The sequence below is a fragment of the Molossus molossus genome, unplaced genomic scaffold (genome assembly GCF_014108415.1).
Source record: "Molossus molossus isolate mMolMol1 unplaced genomic scaffold, mMolMol1.p scaffold_m16_p_7, whole genome shotgun sequence".
NCBI classification, from domain to species: domain Eukaryota; kingdom Metazoa; phylum Chordata; class Mammalia; order Chiroptera; family Molossidae; genus Molossus; species Molossus molossus.
Genome location: NW_023425401.1, coordinates 100,360,347 through 100,387,641, shown reverse-complemented (window position 1 = coordinate 100,387,641; position 27,295 = coordinate 100,360,347). Strand labels below are relative to the sequence as shown.

At 40.2% G+C, this 27,295-nt stretch overlaps 1 protein-coding gene across 2 annotated transcripts in view; it reads right to left on the bottom strand.

Annotated features, from left to right (window-relative positions):
• Positions 1-26,463, bottom strand: part of TRIM24 (tripartite motif containing 24) — a 110,118-nt gene extending 83,655 nt beyond the window's left edge. Inside the window, exon 1 of one of the 2 annotated variants that reach the window (XM_036246288.1) lies at positions 25,794-26,463. In XM_036246288.1, coding sequence (XP_036102181.1) covers positions 25,794-26,157 — 364 coding nt within the window. In that variant the 5' untranslated portion in view covers positions 26,158-26,463. The remainder of the gene's footprint in view (positions 1-25,793) is intronic. The other variant, XM_036246287.1, reaches the window with a different exon arrangement.
• Positions 26,464-27,295: the final 832 nt, after the last annotated feature.

Genomic DNA, 27,295 nt, shown 5'->3' with positions numbered 1-27,295 from the left:
CCCTACGGAAATAATTGTTTAATGAGTCGCTAAAGAAAATAAGACATAATAGCATGGCTGTGGATTAGAAAACTCAACATTACAAATATATAAATTCTCTCCAAATTGATATAACAATTTATCACAATCAAGAATCTGTCCAGTTTTTTGTGAAACTTGAAAGTGGAGTCAAAAATGTATATGATAATTCACACAGTTAAAAACAGACAAGAGTTTCTTAAGAATAATAATAAGCAATGAGTGTGGGTGGTGGGGGGAATACTTCACAAGGACCTGTTACACCAGCTATCAAAACCAACTGTAAAGTCCTGGCTGGGTGACTCGGTTGGAGTGTTGTCCCATACACCAAAAGGTTTCAGGTTCGATTGTCGGTCAGGGAACATAGCTAGATTTAGGGTTCAATCCCCAGTTGGGGGATGTATGGAGGCAACCAACTGATGTTCCTCTTTCTCTCTCCCTAAAAATCAATAAACATATCCTCAGGCGAGGATTTAAAAAAAACACAAAAAAACAATTATGAAAACGCAGTGATTAAGAGAGGGTGGCATTGATTCTAGAATGACAGACCAACAGATCGGAATTGTCTGAGAAAGAGACTCATGTATATATAAATACCTAATAATTGATTGGGATAGCAGTGCATTAAAATAAGAATGTATTTTCAGTAATGGTGCTGGGACAGCTGGACTCCACTTATTCCCATACACACACACACACACACACACACACACACATATATACATATACATACATACATACATACATACATAAATCAACTACAACTGAAACCAAAACATAAATGTGTAGGGCAAAACTACAGAGTTAAAAAAAAAAAAAAAAATAGAGGAAAATAATTTCATTATTTTGGGATATGGAAAAATTCTTAAACGAAAGCACTAACCACAAGAGAAGATTCATAAAACTAAGTTTGATTCAAAGACCCTATTAAAAAAAAGTTAAGACAAACAAAATGAGAGAGGATATCTAGAATATTAAAGAACTCATATTAAAATTAATAAACCCAACAGAAAGAAGGAAAAGAGATTTGAACCAGTACTTCACGATAGCTGAAATCCAAATGGTCAATATGCATATGAAAACTGCTAAACCTAACTGGTATTTGGGAAAAGCATATCAGATCCAAAGACAGTAACAAGAAACATCTACCAGACTGCCAAAAACTGCAAAGACTGAAAATACCAAATGTTGGTGAGTGTCCTCATCTCAGACAACATGAATACACTTTACCTACTGTTAGGTATATAGGGGTTGGTAAAAGTTAAGTTGAAGATTCACATACCCTACTGACCAAGAATTCTACTTTTAAGTTAAAAAACTCAAGGCTCAAATATTACTCTATAATAATAAGCTTAGTTTTACTAACTAAATTCTGCCACAGGTATGACTTTGAGACTTTTTCTACTCTCAAAATAATTTTCCCTAACCTACTAATAAACATACTTCTAACAGTTTTTTTTTTTAACTTTACTAATACATTTAAAAAATGGAGTACCCTATCCAACCATACAATGGAAGATGGATAAGCCTCATCCAAAAAAATTTGTATTCATCCTAACATTTATTTCCATTAGTTTTCCATTAAATCAAACCATTTAAAGATTTAATAATATTCACAACTGAGCGACAAAACATGTTACAATTATATTTTTCTTTTCAAAATATATTTTTATTGATTTTAGAGAGAGGGAAAGGGAGAAAGCGAGAGAGAAGCATCAACATGAGCACCTGGGGGATTGAACCTGAAACCCAGCCATGTGACCTGACCAGGAATTGAACCAGCAACCTTTCGATTCATGGGACAACAAGCAACCAACTGAGCTACACTGGCCAGGGGTATATTGCCTTTCTCAAAGGATCTTACTCTCAGTTAACAGTTACTGCATTTTGTAATTTGCTTAGTTTTTAGGTATTTATCACTAAATCAATCCCAAACTTTCCAAAAAAACCTATAAATCACTTTTTTTAAAATTGTTTTTTATTGATTTTTTTTGGAGAGAGAGGGAGGAAGAGAAAGAGAAACATCAATGTGAGAGAGAAACATTAGCCTCCTGCATGCCCCCCCCCCCCCCCCCCCCCCAGGGATAGAGCCTGAAATCCCAAATCCCAGCATGTGTCCCAAATGAAAACTGAACTGGGACTGCTCAATCCACTAAGGCACACGGGCTAGGCTGTAAGTCACTTTTAATATGCTCAAAATACCAACTAATCTATTAATTTTACTTGTGTCTCCTCAGACATGCATATGTATCCTCTGAAATCTGAAGTCTTTCCTTTAGCTCCAATTATTCTGCAGCCCTCTGCAAGCTGTCATTCTGGGACTTTCCTTCATCATTATCCTGAGAATTCGTTTGCCTAATGACATTAACATAAATATCTATTTCATATTTATGCCATATGAAATCTAGTTTCAAAATAACCATATTAATATAACTACTAAAATATAGGCCACTGAATGAAATATAAGATTTCTTTTTGTGTGTAGGGTATAGCATACTAGAGACGCACAATTAATACTGTGATTTAAAATAAATGGAAAACCACCTGTTTGACTATATATAATGTTCATTTTTTTTCAGGGTGGTTCATTTCTTGGAGGCTAATTCTTAGTTTTTACTATATAACATATTTACACTGTTCCAAAATCAAAGTTACATTAACCAGGTGTACTTTACAGCCTTACTTTCTTCCCTTTTGCCTCCATTGGTAGCTATTTTTAGTTTTCTTTTTAAAATATAAACTTGTTCTCTCTCTCTCTCTCTCTCTCTCTCTGTCTCTCTCACTCACTCACTCACTCATCCCTTATTGTTACTGAGATACTGTTGCTTGTAGGACCTTTTAGTGGACAGAGTTAAGAAATGCAGACACAATTTCATCCCATTTCCCACAAAAGTTAGAATTTAAGATGCCTTCTTCTGCACTTTGCCATTGTTTTACTCAACAATACATCTTGGAATGAATGTACTCCACAGCAATCTAGAAAGATCTTCCTGTTCCTCTTACATCCACCAAGTAATATAGCATAATTTATTCCATTAGTTGTCTGTTGCTGTTCACTCCAATCTTTCATAATTGCAAACAATGCTGCAACAACCTTGCACGTACCTCATTTTATACTTTTGCAAATCTATCATAAGGAATAAAATGACGACTGCTGGGTTAATGAGGAAATGCAACTAAAATTTTGTTAAATACTGCCAAATCCTTACCACTCTGCAACCCACTGGCAATATAGCTTAGTCTTACTTGGGTCAACTATCACATAGTTTTCCTATAAAATGATCCTTTGATTATAATCTTCAAATCTATTTGCATACATTTTCATAAAGTTATTTTTGTGAATGTTTAAGTTTTCTGTTTTGAAGGTTACTTTCCCATCAAATTTAAGGTTTCTTCTCCTTTTTAAAAGTTTAGTTAGTGACTTCCGGTTAAAATGGCAGTGTAGGTAAACATGGTATCGCGTCCTCCCACAACCACATCAAAGTTACAACTAAACTACAGAACAACCATCATTCAAAACCGCCTGAAATCAAGCTGAATGGAAGTCCTACAACTACGGAATTAAAGCAGCAGCCACATCCAGACTGGTAGGAGGGGCGGAGGGGCTGGTCCCACACCCAAGTGTGGTGGATAAAAATCAGGACACCTCGGCTGAGAAGGTCCTCCCTGAGGACTGAAGGGTCCCTGTTCCACACCAGACGCCCCGCTCAGGATTCCAGTGCCAGGAAGAGAATCCCCATCACTTCTGGCTGGAAAAACCAGCGGGAACTGAGGCTCGGGGAAGCTGAGGCGGCTGGAGCCCCAGGCAGCTCCTTAAAGGGCCCGCGCACGGACTTATCGGACTCTCTCCCTCTAAGCTTGGAGGGGAGGTAGCTCAAGGGGCACCAGAGACACACAGGGAAGAACTGAGCTGTTTGGCACTGCAGCGAGGGCTGGAGAGGGGGCTTTCTTAGGGACAAATGTGCTGTCAGAGGCCTTTGTTCCTTTGATGAGCCCTGCCCTGGGGTGGCTGACAGCCGCCATATCTGGGACTCCAGCAACCTGGCTCACACTGGTAGCCCCGCCCTGGTGATTCCCTGAGTCCCCGCCCCACCCAACTTTCAGGCCCACCCAAGCTGTTGCCAGTTGCTTAACCATAGGATTGGCCTGTCTTAGATCCTGCTTCAGGTTTTCCTAAATTCTTTCAAACAAGCCGCATCTAGTATCAGATAGCCCCATACCTTTAGTTAAGTAATACACAGAAACAAACAGAGAGGCAGCCAAAATGAGGAGACAAAGAAACAGGTCCCAAATGAAAGAACAAAACAAAACCCCAAGAAAAAAAAACTAAGCGAAATGGAGATAAGCAACCTAACAGATGCTGAGTTCAAAATACTGCTTATGCCCTGGCCGGTTTGGCTCAGCGGTTAGAGCGTCGACCTGTGGTCCTGAGAGACCCGGGTTCGGTTCCCGCTAAGGGCATGTACCTCGGTTGCAGTTTGTCCCCGGCCCTGGTCGGTCGTGCGGGTGGCAGCCACTCGATGTGTTCCTTTCACATCGATGTTTCTCTCTCTCTCTCTGTTCCTTTCTCTCCCTCCCACTCTACCTGAACAAAAAAATGGGAAAATGTCCTCGAGTGAGGATAAAAAAAAATAAAATTAAAAAGACAAAAACAAAAACAAAATACTGCTTATAAGGATGCTCAATGAACTTAGTGAGGGCCTCAAGAGCATAAAAAAGGACCAGTCAGAAATGATGGATGCACAGTCAGAATTAAAGGAGGCATTAAACTGAAATAAAGAATAATTTACACAGCTTCAATAGTAGAGTACGTAAATCCAAGAAGCAAACCATCGATTTGGAATATAAGGAAGCAAAAAATGCCCAATCAGAACAGCAAAAAGAAAAAAGAATCCAAAAAATGAGGATAGTGTAAGGAGCCTCTGGGACAACTTCAAGCGTGCCAACATTCGCATCTTGGGGGTGCCAGAAGTAGAAGAGAGAGAACAAGAAATCGAAAACCTGTTTGAAGCAATGGCAGAAAACTTTCCTAACTTGGTGAAGGAAACAGACATACAAGTCCAGGAAGCACAGAGAGTCCCAAACAAGATGAACCCCAAGAGGCCCATACCAAGACACATCATCATCAAAATGCAAAAGGTTTAAGACAAAGAATCTTAAAAGCAGCAAGAGAAAAGCAGTTAGTTACCTACAAGGGAGTTCCCATTAGGCTGTCAGCTGATTTCTCAAAAGAAACTTTGCAGGCCAGAAGGGAGTTGCAAGAAATATTCAGAGTGATGAAAAGCAAGAACCTACAACCAAGATTACTCTATCCTGCAAAGCTGTCATTTAGAATCGATGGCCATATAAAGACTTTCCCAGACAAGAAAAAGTTAAAGGAGTTCATCACCACCAAACCGTTATTATATGAAATGATGAATGGTCTTTTTGAAGAAAAAGATAAAATATATGAACAAACAAAATAGCAATGAATACATATCTATGGAAAATGGAATCTACAAACAATATGAACAGGCAGAACAGAAACACTCTCACAGATACACAGAACATTTTGTTGGTTGCCAGATGGGAGGGGGTTTGGGGGAATGGGTGAAAAAGGTGAAGGGATTAAGAAGTACAAATTCATTGCTAGAGTGACAAACCTCAAAGGGAAAGGGGTTGGTGGGGTGGGAAGAAATAAACCAAAGAACTTATATGCATAGCCAATGGACACAGACAATAATGTAGGAAAGGGCAGGAGGAGGGCGGGAGTGGGAAGGAGGGGGTCAATGGGGGAAAAATGAGGAACATCTGTAATACATTCAACAATAAAGATTTACACACAAAAAAAGTTTAGTTAGTTAATGGGTTGTCTGTTTGACAAACAAAAAAAACCTCCTAAGGGCCCTGGCGAGGTAGCTCAGCTGGTTAGAGCATCCTCCAGATATGCCAAGGTTGTGGGTTCGATCCTCAGTCAAGACACATTTAAGAATCAACAAATAAATGCATAAGTAAGTGGAACAACAACAAAAGAAACACTGAAAAAACAACAAACTTCAAAAGACCAAAATTTTGATGTATTTGTTCTACTAGTTTTCTGTTATTTAAAACTCATCATTACCTTTCCTGCTGCATTCTGATTTACTGTTTTTCTACCTTTTTAAGTATTAATTTTCATTCTCATTGATGTAAGCAATTGATGCTAAGAATTTTCTTATGATGATTGCTTTGGCAAACATATATAATCCATGGACCACATCCAACATGCCACTTGTTTTTGTAAATCAAGTTTTATTGGAACACAACCATACCCCCACTTACTTATATACTGTCTATGACTGCTTTCATGCTACAGGAAAACAGTTCAAAAGTTGCAACAGAGACCATATGGTCCACAAATTTTAAAAAATATTTACTATCAGGCCTGGTCAGTGTGTCAGTGGTTGAGCATCGACCCATGCACCAAGAGGTTGCCGGTTCAATTCCTGGTCAGGGCACATGCCCAGGTTGTGGGCCAAATCCTCAGTGGGGGCATGCAGGAGGCGGCCAATCGATGTTCTCTCTCATCAATATTTCTCTCTCACTCCCTCTCCCTTCTTCTCTCTAAAATCAATAAAGAAATAAAATTACAACAAAATATTTACTATCCTTTTCTTTAAAAAGTTTTCTGACCCCTGCTATTATCTATTGAGTCTGATGTGTCATGTCAAGAAAGTAGCAATTTTATTTGTATTTTTACAATTCAGGAGTTGTTTGGCAGTGTGTCCGTTAGCTTCCAGAACAGAAGGGCCTTTATGAATTTTTTAAATGTTTTTTTCTTTAATTGATTTTAGGGAGAGAGGGAAACATTGAGGAGAGAGAGAAACATTGATGGGCTGTCTTCCACATGCATCCTGACCGTGAACGAACCCACAACATGGGTATGTGCCCCCGATGGGAAATAAAACCAGCAACCTTTCCATGCATGGGTCAACATTCAATCAACTGAGCCACACTGGCCAGGGCTTTGAATTGTTTACACTAATTTTTAGTAAAAAAAACAAAAACAAAAACAAAAAACAAAAAAACTGCTCTATCTACTTTGGGGGGAAATTTGAGAAATTTTTCTTTATAAATCAACAAATAATCGTTTTTCTTCAGTGTTACAAATACATTTGCAAAGGTATATTCTTTCATATGCAATACACAACCATGAGATCCACCTTTTGGTTGTATTATTTAGGTCTTCAATAGCCTTATAAAATTTCTGTCTAGCCCTGGCCAGTTTGGCTCAGCGGTTAGAGCATCGGCCTGTGGTCCCGAGAGTCCCGGGTTCGGTTCCCACTAAGGGCGCCTACCTCAGTTGCAGTTTGTCCCCAGCCATGGTTGGTTGTGTGGGTGGCAGCCACTCGATGTGTCCCTTTCATGTCGATGTTTCCCCCTCTCTCTCTCTCTTCCTCTCTCTCCCTCCCACTCTACCCGAACTAAAAATGGAAAAATGTCCTCGGGTGAGGATAAAAAATAATAAAATGAAATAAAATAAAATTTTTGTCTATTTTATCTATCTTCAACTGAGAGAGGTTTTAAGTCTTCTATTATTAATGTTTCCAAGTCTCATTTGACTGTCCTGAAACATTTTTTAAAAATCAAAGCTGTCATTAATATCCATGAATCAAATAGTACATGACTGAGACTTGCAGCTTGTAGCTTGTAGCCTTGTATCATTTCTGGCCAGAGTTCCACCTTATGCAATATCAAAAGAGTAACGTCTGTTTTCTTTTTATTTGATTTGTCTGGCATTACCATTGCTAATCTTTTTTTTTTTTTCTTTATTGATTTTAGAGAGAGGGGAAGGGAGAGGAAGAGAGAGATAGAAACATTAATGAGAGAGAATATGAACTGGCCACCTCCTGCATGTCCCCCACAGGGGATTGGGCCCACAACCTGGGCATGTGCCCTGACTAGGAATAGAACCAGCAATCTCTCAGTGCATAGGTCGATGCTCAACTACTGAGCCACACCGGCTGGGCCTAACTTCTTATTCTTAACCTTTCTGACCCTTTAAATTTTGTAGTTACATCTTTTGCATAGAGCACAAAGTTGAATTTTGCTTTCACCTGAAAATATTTTTTCTCCTATAGGACAGTTAAGCACATTTATTGATATGATCTCAATTCTGTTATAAAGAAAATATATAAATGATCTCATTGTGTTTCCTTTGTTCCCTTTCCCCCCTTCATATTTCCTTTGCAATCTAGAAAGGTTTGGGTTTTTGTCCTAATCGTTATCTTTATACAAATAACTTTATATAACCTTAGTCCTCTTTATTAGAAACTGTATTAATTTCCTAGTATGAGCAACATAAAAGTTAGCTGCCTTCCCACACCATCCCTGCACCGCATCCCCCAGCATCTATTTATATATTTTTTTAAATTTTTTTCATTCATTTTCCGATAGAATAGAAAGGAGAGATAGACAGAGAAACATTGATGTAAGAGACACATCAATTGGTTGGTTGCCTCCCGCACAGGGTCAGGGACCAAACCGCAACCAAAGTACGTACCCTTGACTGAACTCAAACCCATGACTCTTTGGTCCACGGGCTCATGCTCCAACCACTGAGCCAAACTGGCCAGGGCATCCCCAGCATCTATTTTAAGTAATGATATCACTTGATTCCCTGATGAATGTCTATAAGGCAATCAACAATTCTATTAAACCATTTCTTGGTTGTCCCCCACAGGGGATTGGGCCCAGATATTCTCTAATAGCTTCCTCAGGAAAGATTCATGTAAACTATATTCCTTAAGTTCCTGAGTAACTATATTATATCTACATTGTCAGAGCATATAACAAGTACATACTACTTTGTCACCCATTATCCCCATCATTAAATTCAGTTCTACAGTTAAACATAAGAATTCCCTGCAGAACATCTTCCTTGCTGTATTCCTGGCATATGATCTTTTGACACTGATATACAGACTCAACACAATGTTACTGACATCAAGACAAATAGATCAATGGAACTGAACAGAGAGCCCAGAAACAAACTCCGATATACACAGATCACTGATATTTGACAAAGGCAATGCAGTAGAGAAAGGATAGCCTTTTCAATAGCAATGGTATAAAAATTAAATATCCACATGTAAAATGAACTTGAGTCCACCTCATACCACATTAAAAATTAACTCAAAATGGGCCACAGACCTAAATGTAAAACTTAAAACTATGAAACTTCAAGGAGAAAATATCTGTGTTGGGTATAGATTTCTTAAATACAGCACACAAGAAAAATTCGTAATAGATAAACTGGAACTTTATTAAAATAAAGAACTGGGGTTCCTTGAAGAAATGACCAAAGCTGGTACAGATTAAGTACAAAATGAAACTAGAAACGCTGTTTTGCCAGAAAATAAGAAATGCTCAAAAATAATAAGGGCATGTCAAAGAATAAGATCTCAACCTGAAAGGGTTCCTACTGCCCAAATGGGAACAATATCATCAAAATAATAATGAAAGGAATGGATTATTAACACTAAATTTAAAAATTTTGCCCGGCTGGTGTGGCTTAGTGGTTCAGTGACGACCCATGGACCAAGAGGTTGCCAGTTCAATTCCTGGTCAGGGCACATGCCTAGGTTGTGGGCTCAATCCCCATTGGGAGTGTGCAGGAGGCAGTCAATCGATGTGTCTCTCTCATCAATGTTTCTCTCTCTCTCCCCCTTCCTCTCTAAAAATCAATAAAAACAGCCCTGGTCAGTTGCTCAGTGGTTAGAGCATTAGCCTGCAGACCAGAGAGGGCCGGTTCGCTTCCCACTAAGGGCATGGACCTCGGTTGCAGTTTGTCCCCCAGCTCCAGTTGGGGTTGTGTGAGTGGCGACCACTCGATGCATCTTTCTCACGTTGATGTTTCTCTCTCTCTTCCTCTCTCCCTCCCACTCTATCTGATAAATGCAAAAAACATAATTAAATAAAAATATGCTTTAAAAATCTGTTTTCATGAGTCCATAATGACAGACAAATAAATGGAAAAGAAAAATGTCACCCAAACAGTAGACCTACCAACTAATAAGCACAGAAAAATCACCATTTTGGAACATCACAATAACTGATGAAGGCAAGAATCATTAGTGGATGCCTAAGGTTTCTGGGAATTGAATATTCACAGACCCCAAAGTATCTCCCAGGGGGTTATTAATTACAAAGGAGAAAAAGAGATCTTTAGAGTGAAGAAATCTGGCACTTCACCATCTTAAACACGTGATCAAAACCAAAACTAACAATAATGGGACAGAATGAAATCGTGTTTCTTAATGTAGAGCACTGAAAAGGACACATCATTTTTGCCAAAAAATATGCATAATATGGATATAAGGAGGAAAAAACCACACATTAACTTTATAAAAAGGAAGTTTAACACAAGTAATTAACTACATCAAGGAATTGGTTAACAAGGACTGGCTAGTATGTAGAGAGAACTCTAAAGAACATACGTATAGACCGGCCAGTGTAACTTAGTGGATCAAGCATTGTCCCATGGACTGACAGATCCCAGTTCAATTCCCAGTCAGGACACATGCCCGGGTTGCAGGCTTAACCAGCAGCTGGGGGTGTGCAGGAGGCAGCCAAGAGATGTTTCTCTCTCACATCGATGTTTCTCTCTCTCCCCCCCCCCCCAAAAAAAGAATATAGGTATAGAGCAGACCTGTTACAATATATGATTATAATACCTCTAAGGCTGAGACAATATACACAAAGAATTTTCTGGCCAGGTCTGTTATCAGACCTTGTTGGAGAAGGCACAGCCATAGCTCACGCTTTTGGTATTTTAACAGCACTGCTACCTTTGTTAATACTCTCCTTTGGTTTCCATGATACTACTTTTTCCTGGCTTTTTCCTACCTCTTTTTCAGTCTTATTTGTAGGTTCATCCTTATCTAGTAGTCATTACATATCAGAATTCCTGAAGGTTTGTGCCTAGGTGATCTCCTCATTTTACTTTTCAGAGTGGAAGAGAAGAGAACAGGGAAAAGACAAAAAGGAGAAAAAAAAGAAGGGTCACAGAAGTGGGAGGAGAACTTTATACCAAAAGATGGGTGGGAAAGCTGAGCTGAGAAGATTAGTAAAAGCAAGGCACATGACACACAAGTCAAGTCTAGAAGATTGAGGAGGACATGAAGAAACATAAATCAACATGTACAAAGAGACAGACACTAAGTCTCATGTGCTATAGGCTCCTTTCCTGGTTATGCTTAATGTTGAATATAGACAATCAAGTGATCCCAGGGAGATTCTTCATCCATAAGCAAAGTAAAATAAAGATCTTCTGATGGTTATGAGTCCTAATTACTATATATTTTTCTTTTAAATTTATTGTATAGTGATATGTATATTGTATAATGATATGAGGACCTATGGACTATTTATATAGTTGACTTCTGAACAATGTGGGGCCTAGGGGCAGCAGTACCTGCCCCTTGGTGCAGTTGGAAATCCTCACATAACTTGACTCCCCCAAAACTTAAGTTGTCCCTCTACATCTATGAAAGATTGGTTCCAGAACCTGCAGAGATAACAAAATCTGCAGATCATCAAGTTACCTATATAAAATGGCACAGAACAAATCATACAGCTGGCCCTCTGCATCCAAGGACTCCTAACCACAGACTGAAAGAGGAGGATTTGAAAAACAATTTGAAAGGCTGGATCAATGTGCAAAAACACTGAGGCAACTCAGCTGATAGTTATATGTTCATGTGTTGTTTTAAACACATATTTGAACATTTATACGTATTATGTATACATACAATACTACCATATCTTGTACATAAATCACATAAACATGAGACATTGTTAAAGAATGAAATTGAGATCAAATAAGTATTTTTAAATGTCTTCCTACTGCTGATAGCTTCATACCACCATAAGCTAATAGTCTAAGACAACGGTTCTCAACCTGTGGGTGGCTACCCCTTTGGAGGTCGAACGATCCTTTCACAAAAACACATATTTCTGATGGTCTTAGGAATCAAGACACTGCTCCTCTATGAGTCTCCAGGCGGGTCCGCCAATGTGCAGATATACTCACATACGAGTACCATAGCACCAACCCCATCACATACAACCTGTAAAAATACAGGTATATATGACAGGGTTGGCTTCATAATGTACTTAGGCGGACCAGTCACACATGTGTAGAGAGCAGCTACTATGTAGAAAGCAGTTACTGTGTTAGAAGCAGCTACTGTGTTGAAAGCAGCAGTTATTGGAGGTAAAACGACACTTCATGAATTATAATTACTAGATAAATATAAAATCATGTACTGTAAAATCATCAACTGCAAAAAAAAAAAAAAAATTATCTGTACCATGGGAACTTACTCTGGATGCTGATCAGTCTTTTTTATATTCAGCTGTGGTTAATGTGAATACTGCCCCCTTGTGATAGTAACAGGTATGTTAAAAAAACAACACAGAATGGTAAATTATAGGAAACTTTAATGAACTTACTGACTAAACTATGCCATGTATCATCTTTTGTATTATTAAAGCTATTGTTATATATTATTTTCATTAGCAAACCATTCCATGACAATGAACTGTGTAGAAAAGAACATTAAGAAAAGAAAGTGTAGCCCTGGCCGGTTTGGCTCAGCAGTTAGAGCGTTGGCCTACGGTCTGGAGAGACCTGGGTTCGGTTCCCGCTAAGGGCATGTACCTCAGTTGCAGTTTGTCCCCGGCCCTGGTTGGGTCGTGTGGGTGGCAAACACTCAATGTGTCCCTTTCACATCGATGTTTCCCTCTCTCTCTCCCCCTCCCACTCTATCTGAACAAAATATTGAAAAATGTCCTCAGATGAGGATAAAAAAAAAAGAAAATATAGTGAGGATTTTTTACAGTATGGTTTTACCTCAATAATTACAGCAGGAATTGAGAAACTACAATGTGTTATTTGTTGTGAAGTTCTATCAGCCGAATCTATGAAGCCGAACAAACTAAAATGCCATTTTGATAGTAAGCATCCAAGCTTTGCCGGCAAGGATACCATTTTATTTTATTTTATTTTATTTTATTTATTTATTTTTATCCTCACCCGAGGACATTTTCCCATTTTTTTGTTCAGGTAGAGTGGGAGGGAGAGAGGGGAACAGAGAGAGAGAGAGAAACATCGACGTGAAAGGAACACATCAAGTGGCTGCCACCCGCACGACCGACCAGGGCCGGGGACAAACTGCAATCGAGGTATGCGTCCTTAGCGGGAACCGAACCCGGGTCTCTCAGGACCGCAGGCCAACGCTCTAACCGCTGAGCCAAACCGGCCAGGGCAAGGATACCATTTTAGAAGCAAAGCTGATGGACTCAAGAAAGCCAGACTTGACACTGGTGGCAAGTACCACAAACAAAACATAGCAGCTATTGAAGCTTTATATTTGGTGGCACTCAGAATCGCCAGAGCTATGAAACCTCACACCATTGCTGAGGATTTACTGTTGCTAGCAGCCAAAGACATTGTTCGAGTTATGATTGCAGACGAATTGGTTACGAAATTGAGTGCAATTTCCTTATCTAACGACACTGTCCACAGAAGAATAGATGACATGTCTGCTGATATTCTTGATTGGGTAATCCAGGAAATTAAATCTGCTCCACTTCCAATATTTAGTATCCAGCCTGATGGATCTACAGACGTTGCAAACTGTTCACAGTTACTGGTTTACATGAGGTATACTGATGGCGATTTTAAAGATGAGTTTCTTTTTTTGCAAACCTCTTGAAACAACAACTACTGCACGTAATGTATTTGACATAGTTGGTTCATTTCTGAAAGAGCATAAGATCTCTTGGGAAAAGGTTTGTGGTGTTTGCACAGATGGTGCTCTAGCTAATGCTAGGACATCGATCTGGATTTCAACGTCTGGTACTGAATGAGTCACCAAAAGTCATCAGAACTCACTGTATGATTCATCGGCAAATATTACCAACGAAGACGCTGCCACAAGAGTTACAAGAAGTAATGAAAAGCGTCATTAAGTTTTACATTAAATTAAATTTTGTAAAGGCGAGCACTTTAAACAGTCGACTGTTTTTGCAACTGCAACAAGTTGGATGCACTGAACAATGCTCTGCTATTCACACTTAAGTGAGATGGTTGTCAACAAAAAAAGTTTTAAAACATGTTCTTGAACTTTGTGATAAACTCAAAACGTTTTTTAATCAAAAGCAAGACTGCAGCTCGAAGCACTTTTCAACGATAAAAGTGAACTGCAGAAAATAGCTTACTTGGTTAATATCTTTGCCATCTTGAATGAGTTAACTTTATCACTACAAGGACCAAATGCAACATGCCTCGATTTGTCTAAAAAGATCCGATTATTCCAAATGAAACTTCAGCTTTGGCAAAAAAAAAATTGGATGAAAATAAAATTTACATGTTGCCTACCTTATCTGCTTTCTTTAAGGAACATGACATTGAACCAGACAAAAGAATTAGGATGATAATTTCTGTGAAAGAACACTTGTACATGTTTGCAGATTCCTAATCTACCTGACATCCCATTTGCACTTGCCAGAAGCCCATTCACAGTCAAAGTTGAAGATGTTCCTGAGACAGCACAAGAGGAGTTCATTGAACTTATTAACAGCGATGCAGCGAGAATTGATTTCTCTACAATGCCAGTTACAAAATCCTGGATCAAGTGTTTACAGTCATATCCTGTTCTGTCTGAGACTGTGTTGCGCCTTCTTCCATTTCCAACAACATATCTTTGTGAAACAGGGTTTTCCAGCTTAATGGTTATCGAGTCTTATTAAATAAAAAAGTCAACTTGTGGAAGATGATCTTTGTTGTGCTCTTGCAAAGACTGCCCCAAGATTTTCTGATCTGGTGAGAAAGAAGCAATCTCGACCTTTGCAATGATGTTGGCTTTTTACCCACACTGTCCCAAAATGTAGCAATGTAGTTTACTGTTGTTACATTAAGACTGTTACCCAGCCCTGGCCAGTTTGGTTGGCCTGCAGTCCAGAGAGACCCGGGTTGGGTCGTGTGGGTGGCAGCCACTCGATGCGTCCTTTTCACATCAATGTTTCTCTCTCTCTCTCTCTCTTCCTCTCTCTCCCTCCCACTCTATCTGAACAAAAAAATAGAGATGGATGTCCTCGGGTGAGAATTAAAAAAAAAAGACTGTTACCAATGCTACACCATACTTCAAGACAAAATTTTATTTATTTGTAATTAGAAATAAATATTTCACAATATATAATTACATATTGTTTTTGTGATTAATCACTATGTTTAATTCTGTTCAATATTAACAATGAAAAAACATCCTGCATATCAGATATTTACATTACGATTCATAATAGTAGCAAAATTACAGTTATGAAGTAGCAACCAAAATAATTTTATGGCTGGGGGTCACCACAACATGAGGAACTATATTAAAGGGTCCCGACATTAGGAAGGTTGAGAACCACTGGTCTAAGATATAATATACACTTAAGGCATAGTTCATCATTAACACAAAAGATGTCATTCAATTTCAAAAAGTCTTGTTAATTTTGAAACTTCTAGGCCCAGGTTTTTTTTTTTTTGTTTTTTTTTTTACCCTCACCCAAGGACACTTTTCCATATTTTGTTCAGATAGAGTGGGAGGGAGAGAGAGAGTAAAACATCGACGTGAAAGGGACACATCGAGTGGCTGCCACCCACACAACCTATCTAGGGCCGAGGACAAACTACAACCAAGGTACGTGCCATTAGCAGGAACCGAATCTGGGTCTCTCTGGACCGCAGGCCAATGCTCTTAACCACTGAGCCAAACTGGCCAGGGCTAGGCCCAGTTCTTGTTAATCATTACTGTTAACCTCAAGGAGGAAAGCATCTAGGGGGTGATTTGGAAAAAGAATTTAAGGTGTGAAATAACCATTCTGCCTCTAGTCTTTTCCAGCCCACTATTCTGCCCTAGAATCTGAACGTGAGCTGCAGTCACCAGCCCGGTTTCCAGCCTCCTGTCAGCCCTGCGATCCACTGGACAGATTGGCTGCGATTTCTCCTGATTAATAAAGGCTATAGCCGAGGAGCGATTACTGACAGCAAACGAGGACCTCAGTTCAGTCTTGAATGGGTTGCAACTAGGTTTTCAGTCCCTGGTTTCCTTGGGCCCCTAAATGTGTAATTGCTTAATGTATAACCTCACACTCCTTACAGCTCCTACATTACAAAACTGGATATAAAAGAGGGCAGCATTATTTAATGGTCATTTAAAAAGTTCAGTAAAGCCCTGGCCGGTTTGGCTCCGCGGTTAGAGTGTCAGCCTGCGGTCCAGAGAGACCCGGGTTCGGTTTCCGCTAAGGGCATGTATCTTGGTTGCAGTTTGTCCCTGGCCCTGGTTGGGTGGCAGCCACTCGATGTGTCCCTTTCACGTCGATGTTTCTCTCTCTCTTTCCCCCTCCTACTCTATCTGAACAAAAAATGGAAAAATGTCCTCAGGTGAGGATTAAAAAAAAAAAAGTTCAGTAAATAAAGTTTAAAAAATTCTTGCAATGCATAAGTAAAAGAATGACAAAGAGACTATATAGTATCAGTTCTACACTCTGCTGTTGTAAATCATGTAGGATTAGCTTTATCATAGCTGAAAATGAGACCTGAAAGATTCAAATTACTACTATAACTGGTGTATCCCAACTCCATCAACTCTATACACCTGATATAATGAAACATAAAATGGGGCAGCAACGGTTACAGCTTTCTACAGTACATGAATCTCCTGGCCAGCTAATCTACCACTGGTCGCATAGTTAGGCACCAAGAATGACAAGTATCTATTCTTCTCCAAAACACTGAAGAAGTCATCAAATATGAGCAGCTTGGCCCGGGTGAGCTTGGCCCAGTGGTTAGAGCGTCAGCCTGCAGACCGAGGGGTCTGGGTTCGATTCCAGTTAAGGGCATGTATCTGGGTTGCAGTTGATCCCCAGCCCCTGTTGGGGTTGTGTGGGAGGCAACCAATTGATGTGAAACACACTGATGTTTCTCTTTCCCTCCCTCCCTTCCACTCTCTCTAAAAAGCAATGGAAAAATATCCTCAGGTGAGAATTAACAACAACAAAGATATATATATAGCCCGGATTTTTCTGGGCTCAGCCTTCTGTATTTTCCTAAACTGGGGAAAAGCCAAGTCATCAGCACTGAACAACCTGGATCATACACTTAAATGGAACTATCTCTATGCTATTAATTGGAATTGGGGACACTTTTTATATCTACTGCACATGTGCCCCACAACTTAGGGACTTTCCGGACTACTGAAATTAAGGGGCTTTTTTGAGTGGCCTCTGTATGGGATTTCCCTAGGAACTGAGATTAGAGAGTTTTGTGCTAGGGTCCTGGTAATGGCATACCATGATCTTCAATATTTTCTCATTTTAGATAAAAACATGTTAAAATCCATAAACCTACTTATCTAAACACATGGAAACTGCTACAATATGGGGTGGGGACATGGCATAATGGGGTCTGCAGTACAGAAATCTCATTACCTCCAGGGCAACTACGCACACTATGATAGGTTGTACAGCACAAGGGACTGCCTAATTTAAGAGGGCAAATGTGGATTAATGTGCATCCACTTCCTAAGGCATGTATCCCTTGGTGCTGCATATGCCAAGAGGAAGTTTATTTCTAACTCACACAAAGGTACCTGGACTCTTCCCTCAGGACACTTTGTATACCGTATGTGAAATGTAACCATCTGACATGCTTATTCATGTGAACATGATAATATACATACCAAATATAAAGTTTAATTTATACAGAGAAGTTCTAATGTTTTCTATCACATCAATGGAGTATATTTTACCTCAAAATGTGGCACACATCCCATTTTTGAGACTACTGGTAATAGTGTGTACTTGTAAATGCAGGAGTAAAATTTGAGAAAGGGGTCAAAGTTACAGGAAGAAATGTGAGACTCATGCATCTAGGTGACAGTTTAATTTGGTGAGGTCTCTAAAAAAACGCCCTGGCTGGTTTGGCTCAGTGGTTAGAGCATCAGCCTGGGGTCTCAGGTTCACTTCCTGCTAAGGGCACATACCTTGGTTGCAGTTTGTCCCTGGCCCTGGTTGGATCGTGCGGGAGGCGGCCATTTAATGTGTCCCTTTCACGTCGATGTTTCTCTCTCTCTCTCTCTCTCTAATGTGTCCCTTTCACGTCGATGTTTCTCTCTCTCTCTCTCTCTCTCTCTCTCTCTCTCTCTCCCTCCCTCCCTCCCTCCCTCCCTCCCACTCTATCTGAACAAAAAATGGAAAAATGTCCTTAGGGAAGGACAAAAAAATAAAAAATAAAATAAATAAATTAAAGACAAAGCTAGAAATCTAAGAACCAAAGTTTGCAAATTACCTACATCTAAGTACATAAAAAAGGTGCAATGCAATGTAACAGTGGTCTTCTAACATCAACTTTCCACCAGGTCAGACTGACTACTACCTAGACAAGCTAGCCTGCCATGAACAACTACGTGTAACTGGGAAGAATGTATCAGGCAACTGCTTTCAGGCACTTGACAATAGGCAATGCAATTTCCCTTGATCCCTGACAAAAGGGAAACTCAGGAGGTAAGCCTCTAAAAGGTCTTCTTGATTTCTCTGCCTGGAGACTATTTCCTGACCACAGTGCAGGGAGCTAGAGCCTAAGCAGTATAAAGCTAAGAAGCCAGATAATTTGGGGCTATGAAACAATATAAGCAACGGAGAGGCCCGAGCTGCACAGAGGAAAAGTGCCAGCTACCATGCATGTATGTGCAGGGTAAAGCTTCAGAAAACTTATGGGAGAGCAGCTGCTAAGGAATTGAGAGAAAAGCAAAGATACTAGAGGCCCAACAAGAACAAAGAGAAAACAAAAAGATGGCAGTCTTAAACTCAACCATACTAATAAATACTTTAAATGTAAATGAATTAAACAAGTAAAAGCTAAATTTTACAGCTTGGATAACAAAGCTAGACACAACTATACACTATCTACAACAGACACTTTAAATATAAAGTTTAAAAGGACGGAAAAATGTATCATTCAAACACAAAGACACAAAACTGGTATAGCCATATTAACAACATAAAACAATGTAGATAGACTTCATGAAAAAGTAGTATGAGAGATAAAGGACATTTGAGTGTTTAAAAGGAGAGGCTATTGCCCTGGCCAGTTTGGCTCAGAGGTTAGAGTACTGGCCTGCAGTCCAGAGAGACCTGGGTTCGGTTTCCGCTAAGGGCATGTACCTCGTTTGCAATTTGTCCCCGGCCCTGGTTGGGTTGTGCGGGTGGCAACCACTCGATGTGTCCCTTTCACGTCGATATTTCTCTCTCTCCCTTCCACTCTATCTGAACAAAAAAAAGGAAAAATGTCCTCGAGTGAGGATTAAAAAAAAAGAAGCTATTTAGCAGTAAGACAAAGCTTCAAAATACCTGCAAAAAAACCTAACCAGATTAAATAAAGATAAATCAATAATCATGACTGAAGACTTTAACTGATAGGAAAATTTTAAAAAATATGTAATTTTTTTTTACAACACTATCAACCAACTTGACCTAATTGACATTTACAGAATACTACATCCAACAAAGGTAGAATTTAAATTCTTTTCAAATGCACATGGAACTGAAATTCAGCAAGATACATGATACGCTAAGACATAAAATGTCAATAAACTTCCAAAGATTTAAATCTTACTCAGTATTTTTTAGTAATAGAAAAAGCTATCTAGAAAATAAACCACACTTCTAAGCAACCCATTAGTCAAAGAAAAGAAAAAAAATCACAAGACATTTAAAAATATTTTTAATGGAATGTTATTGAAAAACACAACACAAAATTTAGAGTGGCTTAGAGAAAAATGTATACCTTTAAAGCAGAGACAAACAGTAAATAGAACAAACAAAGCCAAAAGTCTGTTGATAACCCCTTAGTAATAGTAACCAAGAAAAAGAGTAAACATGAATTATAATTAGTAGAAATAATAGAGGGGACATCATTCAGCTCCTGAAAACCCTAAAAGGATAAGAAAATATCGTGCATAAATTTATGCCGATAAATGTACCAATTAGATGAAATTGACGATTTTCTTCCAACAATTTACCAAAACAGAATTCAAGAAAAAATAGAAAATCTGAATAGTCATGTATCTATTAAAGACACTGAATCCCTAATCAAAAACCCACCCATAAAGAAAACTCCAACCCCAGATGGACTCATTGGTGAATCCTGTCTTATATTTAAGAAAGACTTAATACTAATTTTACAAGAACTCTGTCAGAAAATGAAGATGAAGGAACACCTCACATCATATTTTGGGACCAGTATTAATTACCTTGATAGCAAAATCAAACAGATACAAGAAAACTGTATCCCCAATATTCCCCATGAACATAAAAAATTTCTTGGAATATTTACAAATCAAATTCAGACATATACAAAAAAGATGATACGCCATGACCAAGTAAGGGTAGTCCAAAATGAAATATTGGTTTAACATCTGGAAATCAATGTAGTTCACATTAACAGAAAAAAAAAAAGAGAGAAAAACCAAACGATCATTTTAACAGATACTGTGTAGAAAAAGCATGTAACCAAATTCATCAACCATTCATGATAAAAACCCTCAGGACACTAGGAATAGAAGGAAACTTCTTAATTTTGATAATGGGCATCTATAAAAAAACTAACAGAGCTAACATATTAATAGTGAACAACTGAACGTTCTCCTCCTAAGATCCAGAATAAGGCAATAACATCATGTCTCATTTAACACTGAAATTACACTTCTATTCAATATTGTATTGGAGGTTCTAGTTAGTGCAATAATGAAAGAAAATGACAAAAATAACGGCAAGAAAGAAGTATAACTATCTGCAGGGAACATAATAGTCTACAAAAACTACTAGATTTATTCATTAAATTCAGCAAGATAAAGGGATACAACAATCAATATACAAAAGTCAATTGTATTTCAATACACTAGCAACAAACAATTGGAAATGAACATTTAAAAACACTATTTACAATATCATTACACAACATTATCATAATATATTTTAGAATAAACTTCTCAAAAATTGTGCAATAACACAATTAAAGAGTGCTCAATCTAAATAAATGGGAGATAAAATGTTCATGGATATGAATAGTAAACATTATTAAGATCATCCTCCCCAAATTGGTATCCAGAATTCAATGCAATTCCGATCAAAATCCTAGGCTTTTGTGTAGAAACTGACTACCTGATTCTAAAACTTATAAAAAAATGCAAATTACTTTGAAGAGCCAAAACAATTTTGTACAAGAACAAAACTGTCCTATTTCAACCTTTGCTTAAAATGCTAAAGTAGCCCTGGCCGGTTTGGCTCAGCGGTTGGAGCGTCGGCCTGCGGTCCAGAGAGACCCGGGTTCGGTTCCCGCTAAGGGCACGTACCTCGGTTGCAGTTTGTCCCCGGCTCTGGTTGGGTCGTGCGGGTGGCAGCCACTCGATGTGTCCCTTTCACATCGATGTTTCTCTCTCTCTTCCTCTCTCTCCCTCCCACTCTATCTGAACAAAAAATGGAAAAAATGTCCTCGGGTGAGGATAAAAAACAAACAAACAAATAAAATGCTAAAGTAATGTACAGATAGACAGTACTGAATGGATAGATCAATAGAAAAGAGCACATTCCTGGCCGTTGGGGCTCAGTGGTTGGAGCATTGCCTGGGGACCTACGGGTCTCAGGTTCGATTTCCGGTCCAGAGCCTGTGCCTAGGTTGCAGGTAGGGATCCCTGGCCCCTTTTGGGGTTGTGCTGGAGGCAACCAATCGATGTGCCCTCACATCCATGTTTCTCTCTCCACTCTATCTAAAAAAAATAATAATAAAATCAATGGAAAAATAGCCCTGAGTGAAGATTAACAACAAAAAGAATGGAGTACAAAAATAGAACCACACATATTTGTTCAACTGACTTTTCACAAAAATGCCAAAGTAATATAACGGGAAAGAACTCTTTTCAATAAATGATGTTTTAACATATGGTTAAAAACACAAACCCCTTGCCTGCTGGTGTGGCTCAGTGGTTGAGCATCGACCTATGCACCAAGAGGTTGCTGGTTAGATTCCCAGTCAGGGCACATGCCCACATTGTGGGCCCAACCCTCAGTTGGGGACATGCAGAAGGCAGCCAATCAGTGTTCTCTCTCATCGATATTTCTCTCTCTCTCCCTCTCCCTTCCTCTCTCTAAAAATCAATAAAGAAAAAAAATTAACAGGAATGCTAAAGGAGTAGGAGAAAAATACTTGTAATACATGTGCCTAACAGGGCCAACATGCAGAATATAAAGATTTTTACTTTTCAATAAGAAGACAAACTACCTAATTTTTTAAATCTGCAAAAGACTTAAACTTAAATTTTAAAGAATAACACCTAAATTGGCAAGGATGTGAACCAACTGGAACTCTCATACTGCTGAGGGCAATGCAAAATGGTACAATCAGGGTAAACATACATTTATTATGCAAACAAGAAATTCCAATTGTAAGTATTTGCCAAGAAAATTAAAACATATCTACATAAACACCTATCTACAAATATTTATGAAAATTTTATTCATAGTAGCCCAAAACTGAAAAAAATAGTCGTTTCCATCAACAGGTGTATACTGTATATAGAACTATTGTGTATAAAACTCTTATACAATATAAATAAATCTTAAATACTATTAATCCTTTCTAATATTTTAATTTTCTCCAAGAACCAAAAGAAATCAACCCCCTGAATTGAGACTACATATCTTACAGACTGCCAGTTAGTAAGTCTAAGAAAACTGATGGATTCTTGTATTTCACACTCCTTGGACAAATAATGTGACCTCTTTCAAACATTTATGAGCATTTGTAAATTATAACACAATAGCTTTATTTCATTTTTAAAAATTAAAGCATTATGCTTTAATTTTTAAAAATGTGTTAGGAAGAATTTATTTTCTATAAATTTCATTTAGGACAACATAGGGAGCACGGAAAAGTTTAATAGAAAAGGAAAGTAGGTCTGATACTGTTGAGAATTACTATTCTACATCTGAATTTTGGTCTTAATTTTCTACAGAATCCTATTATGATGAACTGTATTTTGAACTAAGGAAACACTAGGGTTTCATATTATACCCTAGAATTCCAAAACTATGCCAAATTGGGCTCTCTGGCGAGAGGAGCCTAGAAATCCAAATTTTAACAAGTATACCAAGTGATTCCAGTACAGCTAAAATTTGAAAACCCCTATCTAAATCTAAAAGTTAAGACTATAACTGGAACATGTTATGTGTCCTGTGTGGGTGTTATTTTTTTCTTAATTACCTGTCAATATATAATACTAGAAAATTTTTACACAAAATCCAGACTTCAGACTTCCCATAAAAGAAAGGAAAAAAAAAAAAAAGGTCTTTCAACACTGGCCCTGCATTCTCACATGACAATCTGCTGGAGTAAAATTTGCCACCTCCCACTCTTCACCATTCTCTATTATTTTAACACCATGCTTCTAGTTCTCCATGTCAATTACCTGCTTAGCTCCTGAAGGTATGGTAGTTTGACCCATGATGCTGGTACCCATAAGTTCATTAAGAGAATGAAAAAAATATCAAATAAACCCATTTAGTTCTAAAATGCGCTGTCTAAACTTTTGCTTCAGCTAGTATTAAAATAAGTTTGCAAGAGAGAGAGAGAAAAAGAAAACATTCAAGTCAATAAGATTCAGATAATATTTTTAATTTACTGAAGATAACCCTAACTTCTTTTTTTAGGGCTCTACACCTCTAACAGTATCATTTGTTAAAGCCTTTTCTTTCTTAGTATAAAAACAAAACCATTTATCTTCCCATTTGAATGCTTTCCTTGAACTCTTGCATACAATACAAATACCAAGATAAAAAATACTTGGGAGACTGGAATTACATAGAGCATTTTGAGAAATATGAAATTACAGACTTGTCTCAGAATTGAGACTCAGCACTTTTATTATTCATGTTCTCATTCTAGTCTGAATGTCATGGCCAGGCACGCAATACATTTTAATCCTACAACTATGCAAATTTTGGATCCTAATTGGCTACTGGCCTGTTTAAACATTTAAAAAATAAATAAAAGAAACCTTAGTTTCACCTGTACTAACTTTCCAACAGGTGGGCCACATCTGAGTAAACTAATGTGAAGAATCTAAGATTTTCACCCTACTTACAAGCTAACACATACCATAGATGCTAGTAGAAGACAGGAGACTGACTGAGGGGTCACAGGCAAAGGGTAGTTTATTACTTACAATAATTACATAAGCCAAAGCACCAACGTTTTTGCACCGGTTCCCAGAGTCCCAGTTCCCACCAAGCAAAGGGAAGAGGGCCAGCTGATACCTACACAGGCAATGGGTTGTGTTACATGAGAAGAACCTATGCTTAGGGAACCCTGATCTTTATGATGAGCAGTAAGCATGCCTGCCTCCTGCTTCAGGAGGAGACATTTATCTTTATTATACTGAATCCTATGCACGCCGCCTTTGCTCTGATGAAAGACACTATCTTCTAAGGCTGTTCCTTATACAAACATCCTTTAAAAATAGAAACAATGGGCAGTCAGTCTGTGGGCAGGGCCTGCAGAAACAGAGACCCATGGAAAATTGTCTCCCTCAACCAGATACTGTTCCAAACATACAATTAATTAAATGAGGAGTCTAACACTACAATCTATTTAAAACATTAACTTCTAACACCGCTTGAGGTAACTCAATTACTTAATTAGCATTTCATCTCAAAATTAAATCAATTGGTTCCCCTAAAATGGAAGTAAATATTAAAAATGATTTCCCTGTTTTCAGTCACTTTGTGTTTTTAAAAGGAGGTGCTCAAATAGTTGCAATATTAAAATTTCAAAACCTCAAGTATCCTACTACTAGAAACAAATAATTACTGTGCTTACTTTAAGGAAAAATGGTTCAAACCTGTTAGCGTTAGCAATGGGAACTACCTGTCAAAAGTCTCATTATACGTAACAAACACCACTAAGAGAACAGAAACTTCAACGTTTACAGCTGTTGTCTACAAAATACAAGAAAAATCCTGCACCCCAAATCACTTTGTTCTATTTCTCTTTCCCCTTTGCCGTCTCAAAATAAAAATCTTCGAAAGATAAAGACAAGACACCGTCTTAGTTTCTTTGTCCACAGCGGAGAGAAGAGAATTGGGTTCTCACCGAGGTCGAGAACCCGAAACATGCAAGACAGAACACAGAGGGCATCCGATCTGGTATCAATCATCAAAGAAAGTCACCACCACTCCATCTCCATCCCCCCCCTCCAGCACACGCGCGCGCGCGCGCACACACACACACACACACAAACGTGGGTCTAGACGAGATGATTGGGATCACTTGCACCTGGACAAAGCTTTGGGGGGGCAGAGGGTAGCCGTTAACTAGATGCACTTGGCAAAGCACCCAAGACCCAGACGACAGACTCCGACAGAGATTTTTCAAAAGTGCGGGGCGCACGGGCCACCGAAGCCCGGCGGAGACTGCCGAGGGGCAGGAGCAGCGGCGGCGGCGCGGCCAAGTCCACAGCGCCCGTGGAAGTTGCTCGCGGGTCGCGCGGGCCCTCCATGTCACTGCCGCCAGCACGGACCCTCCTCCTCGCCCCTCCCCCGCCGCGCACCCCGGGCGGCGGCGGCGACATGACAGCGGGTCGCGCCGCGCAGGGCCGCCCTCCGCCCCGCGCCCGCCGCCCGCCGCCCGCCGCCCCGCGCCCGCCTCTCACCTTGGGTCGCGAACGGCGACGAGCCGCTGACCGGCGAGCCGGGGCCGGGCAGCGGCGGCGGGGTCTCGGCCGAGCCCAGCATGGGCGCCGGCAGCATGAGGTAGCGCTGCGGCGCGGGCAGGCAGCGCTGGCAGAAGGAGTGCAGGCAGGGCAGCAGCTTGGGCGCCCGGCTCTGGATGTTCTGGTGGCACACGGCGCAAGTGTCCAACAGGTTGAGCCGGGCCGCCTCTCCCCCGCGCTCCGAGTCTGGGCCCTGCCGACTCTCGGCCTCGTTCTCCCCGCTCGGCGCTGCCGAGGGTCCCCCGGCGGCCGCCGCCGAAACCGCCGCCGCCGCCGTCGCCGCCTTCTCCACAGCCACCTCCATTGTCCTGCCCCCGCCGCCGCCGCCGGGGAAGGGGGAGTGCGGTCTCCGTCCGCCGCCGCCGCCCCCGACGACCTCCTCCTCCTCCTCACAGGCCGCTCGGGTGACCCGCGGGAGAAGGAGGGAGGGAGGGCGGGCGGGCGGAGGAAGCCTCCTCGGGCACCGGGGATCCGCCTCCCGGGTGGCGCGGCCGGAAAAAGGGGTTCTGTCAGCGGGGACCGCTCCTCGCACCGGAGAGGTTGCCCTCCGTCCCCTTCGCCAATCGCCGCGGCGCTCGTCGAATCCGCCCAGCCCGTCCGAGCCTCCCGGCTTTTCCCTGGGGCCCGAGCCCACCTCGGTCCCCTCCCCCGCCCCCGCCCTCGCCCTCTCTCCCAGCAACTGAGACAACGGCTGGGAGCGCGCCGCCCAATAGCCGCCGCGCCTGGCCAGAGGGCGGGGCCTGCCGAAGCCCGCGAGGCTCCGACGGCCGCAGCGGGAGGTTGGCAAGTGGGAGGGCGCTTGCTCAGCCCCGCCCCTCAGAACCCCGGGAACCGCGGTCTCTGATTGGGCCATTGTGTGCGTGTAGCTCCTCTGAAAAAATGAAGGGTTTATTCGTTAACCACCAGCCATCTAATTCGATCCGCCTGTGTTGGCTCCTCCTCTAGGGCGGAGCTTCACTGTGTCTACGCGTTAATTCACTGCTTTCAAAACTCTGGTTTTACTACTAGAGACCGGGTCCTGTAGGAGGAATACAGTGCGAGGGTCAAAGGATGACAAAGCGGAGATAGTTAAGAGTGAATAAGGAAAGAATTTTAAAAGTAGAAAATGTGGGAAAAAGATGTGGAGGCAGGATGGATTTTGCCACCTGAATGTACTCATCTCTATGATGAATGATGGAGCATGAAGAATAAGGGGAGGGTTCTCTTGCAAGTGGGAAATTTTTGAAGAATTTACCAATGAAAAAAATTTTTTAATTCAATGATTTGTTTTTTAAGTAAGTAAAATAGTTTTCTTTCTTTCTTTTATTTTTTTGTTACAGATGTTTCTCCTTTTACCCCCATTGACAACCTCCTCCCAATCCCGCCCCCAGCATTGTTGTCTATGTCCATGGTTATGCATACATGTATATAAGTTCTGTGGTTTATTTCCCGACCCCTCTTCT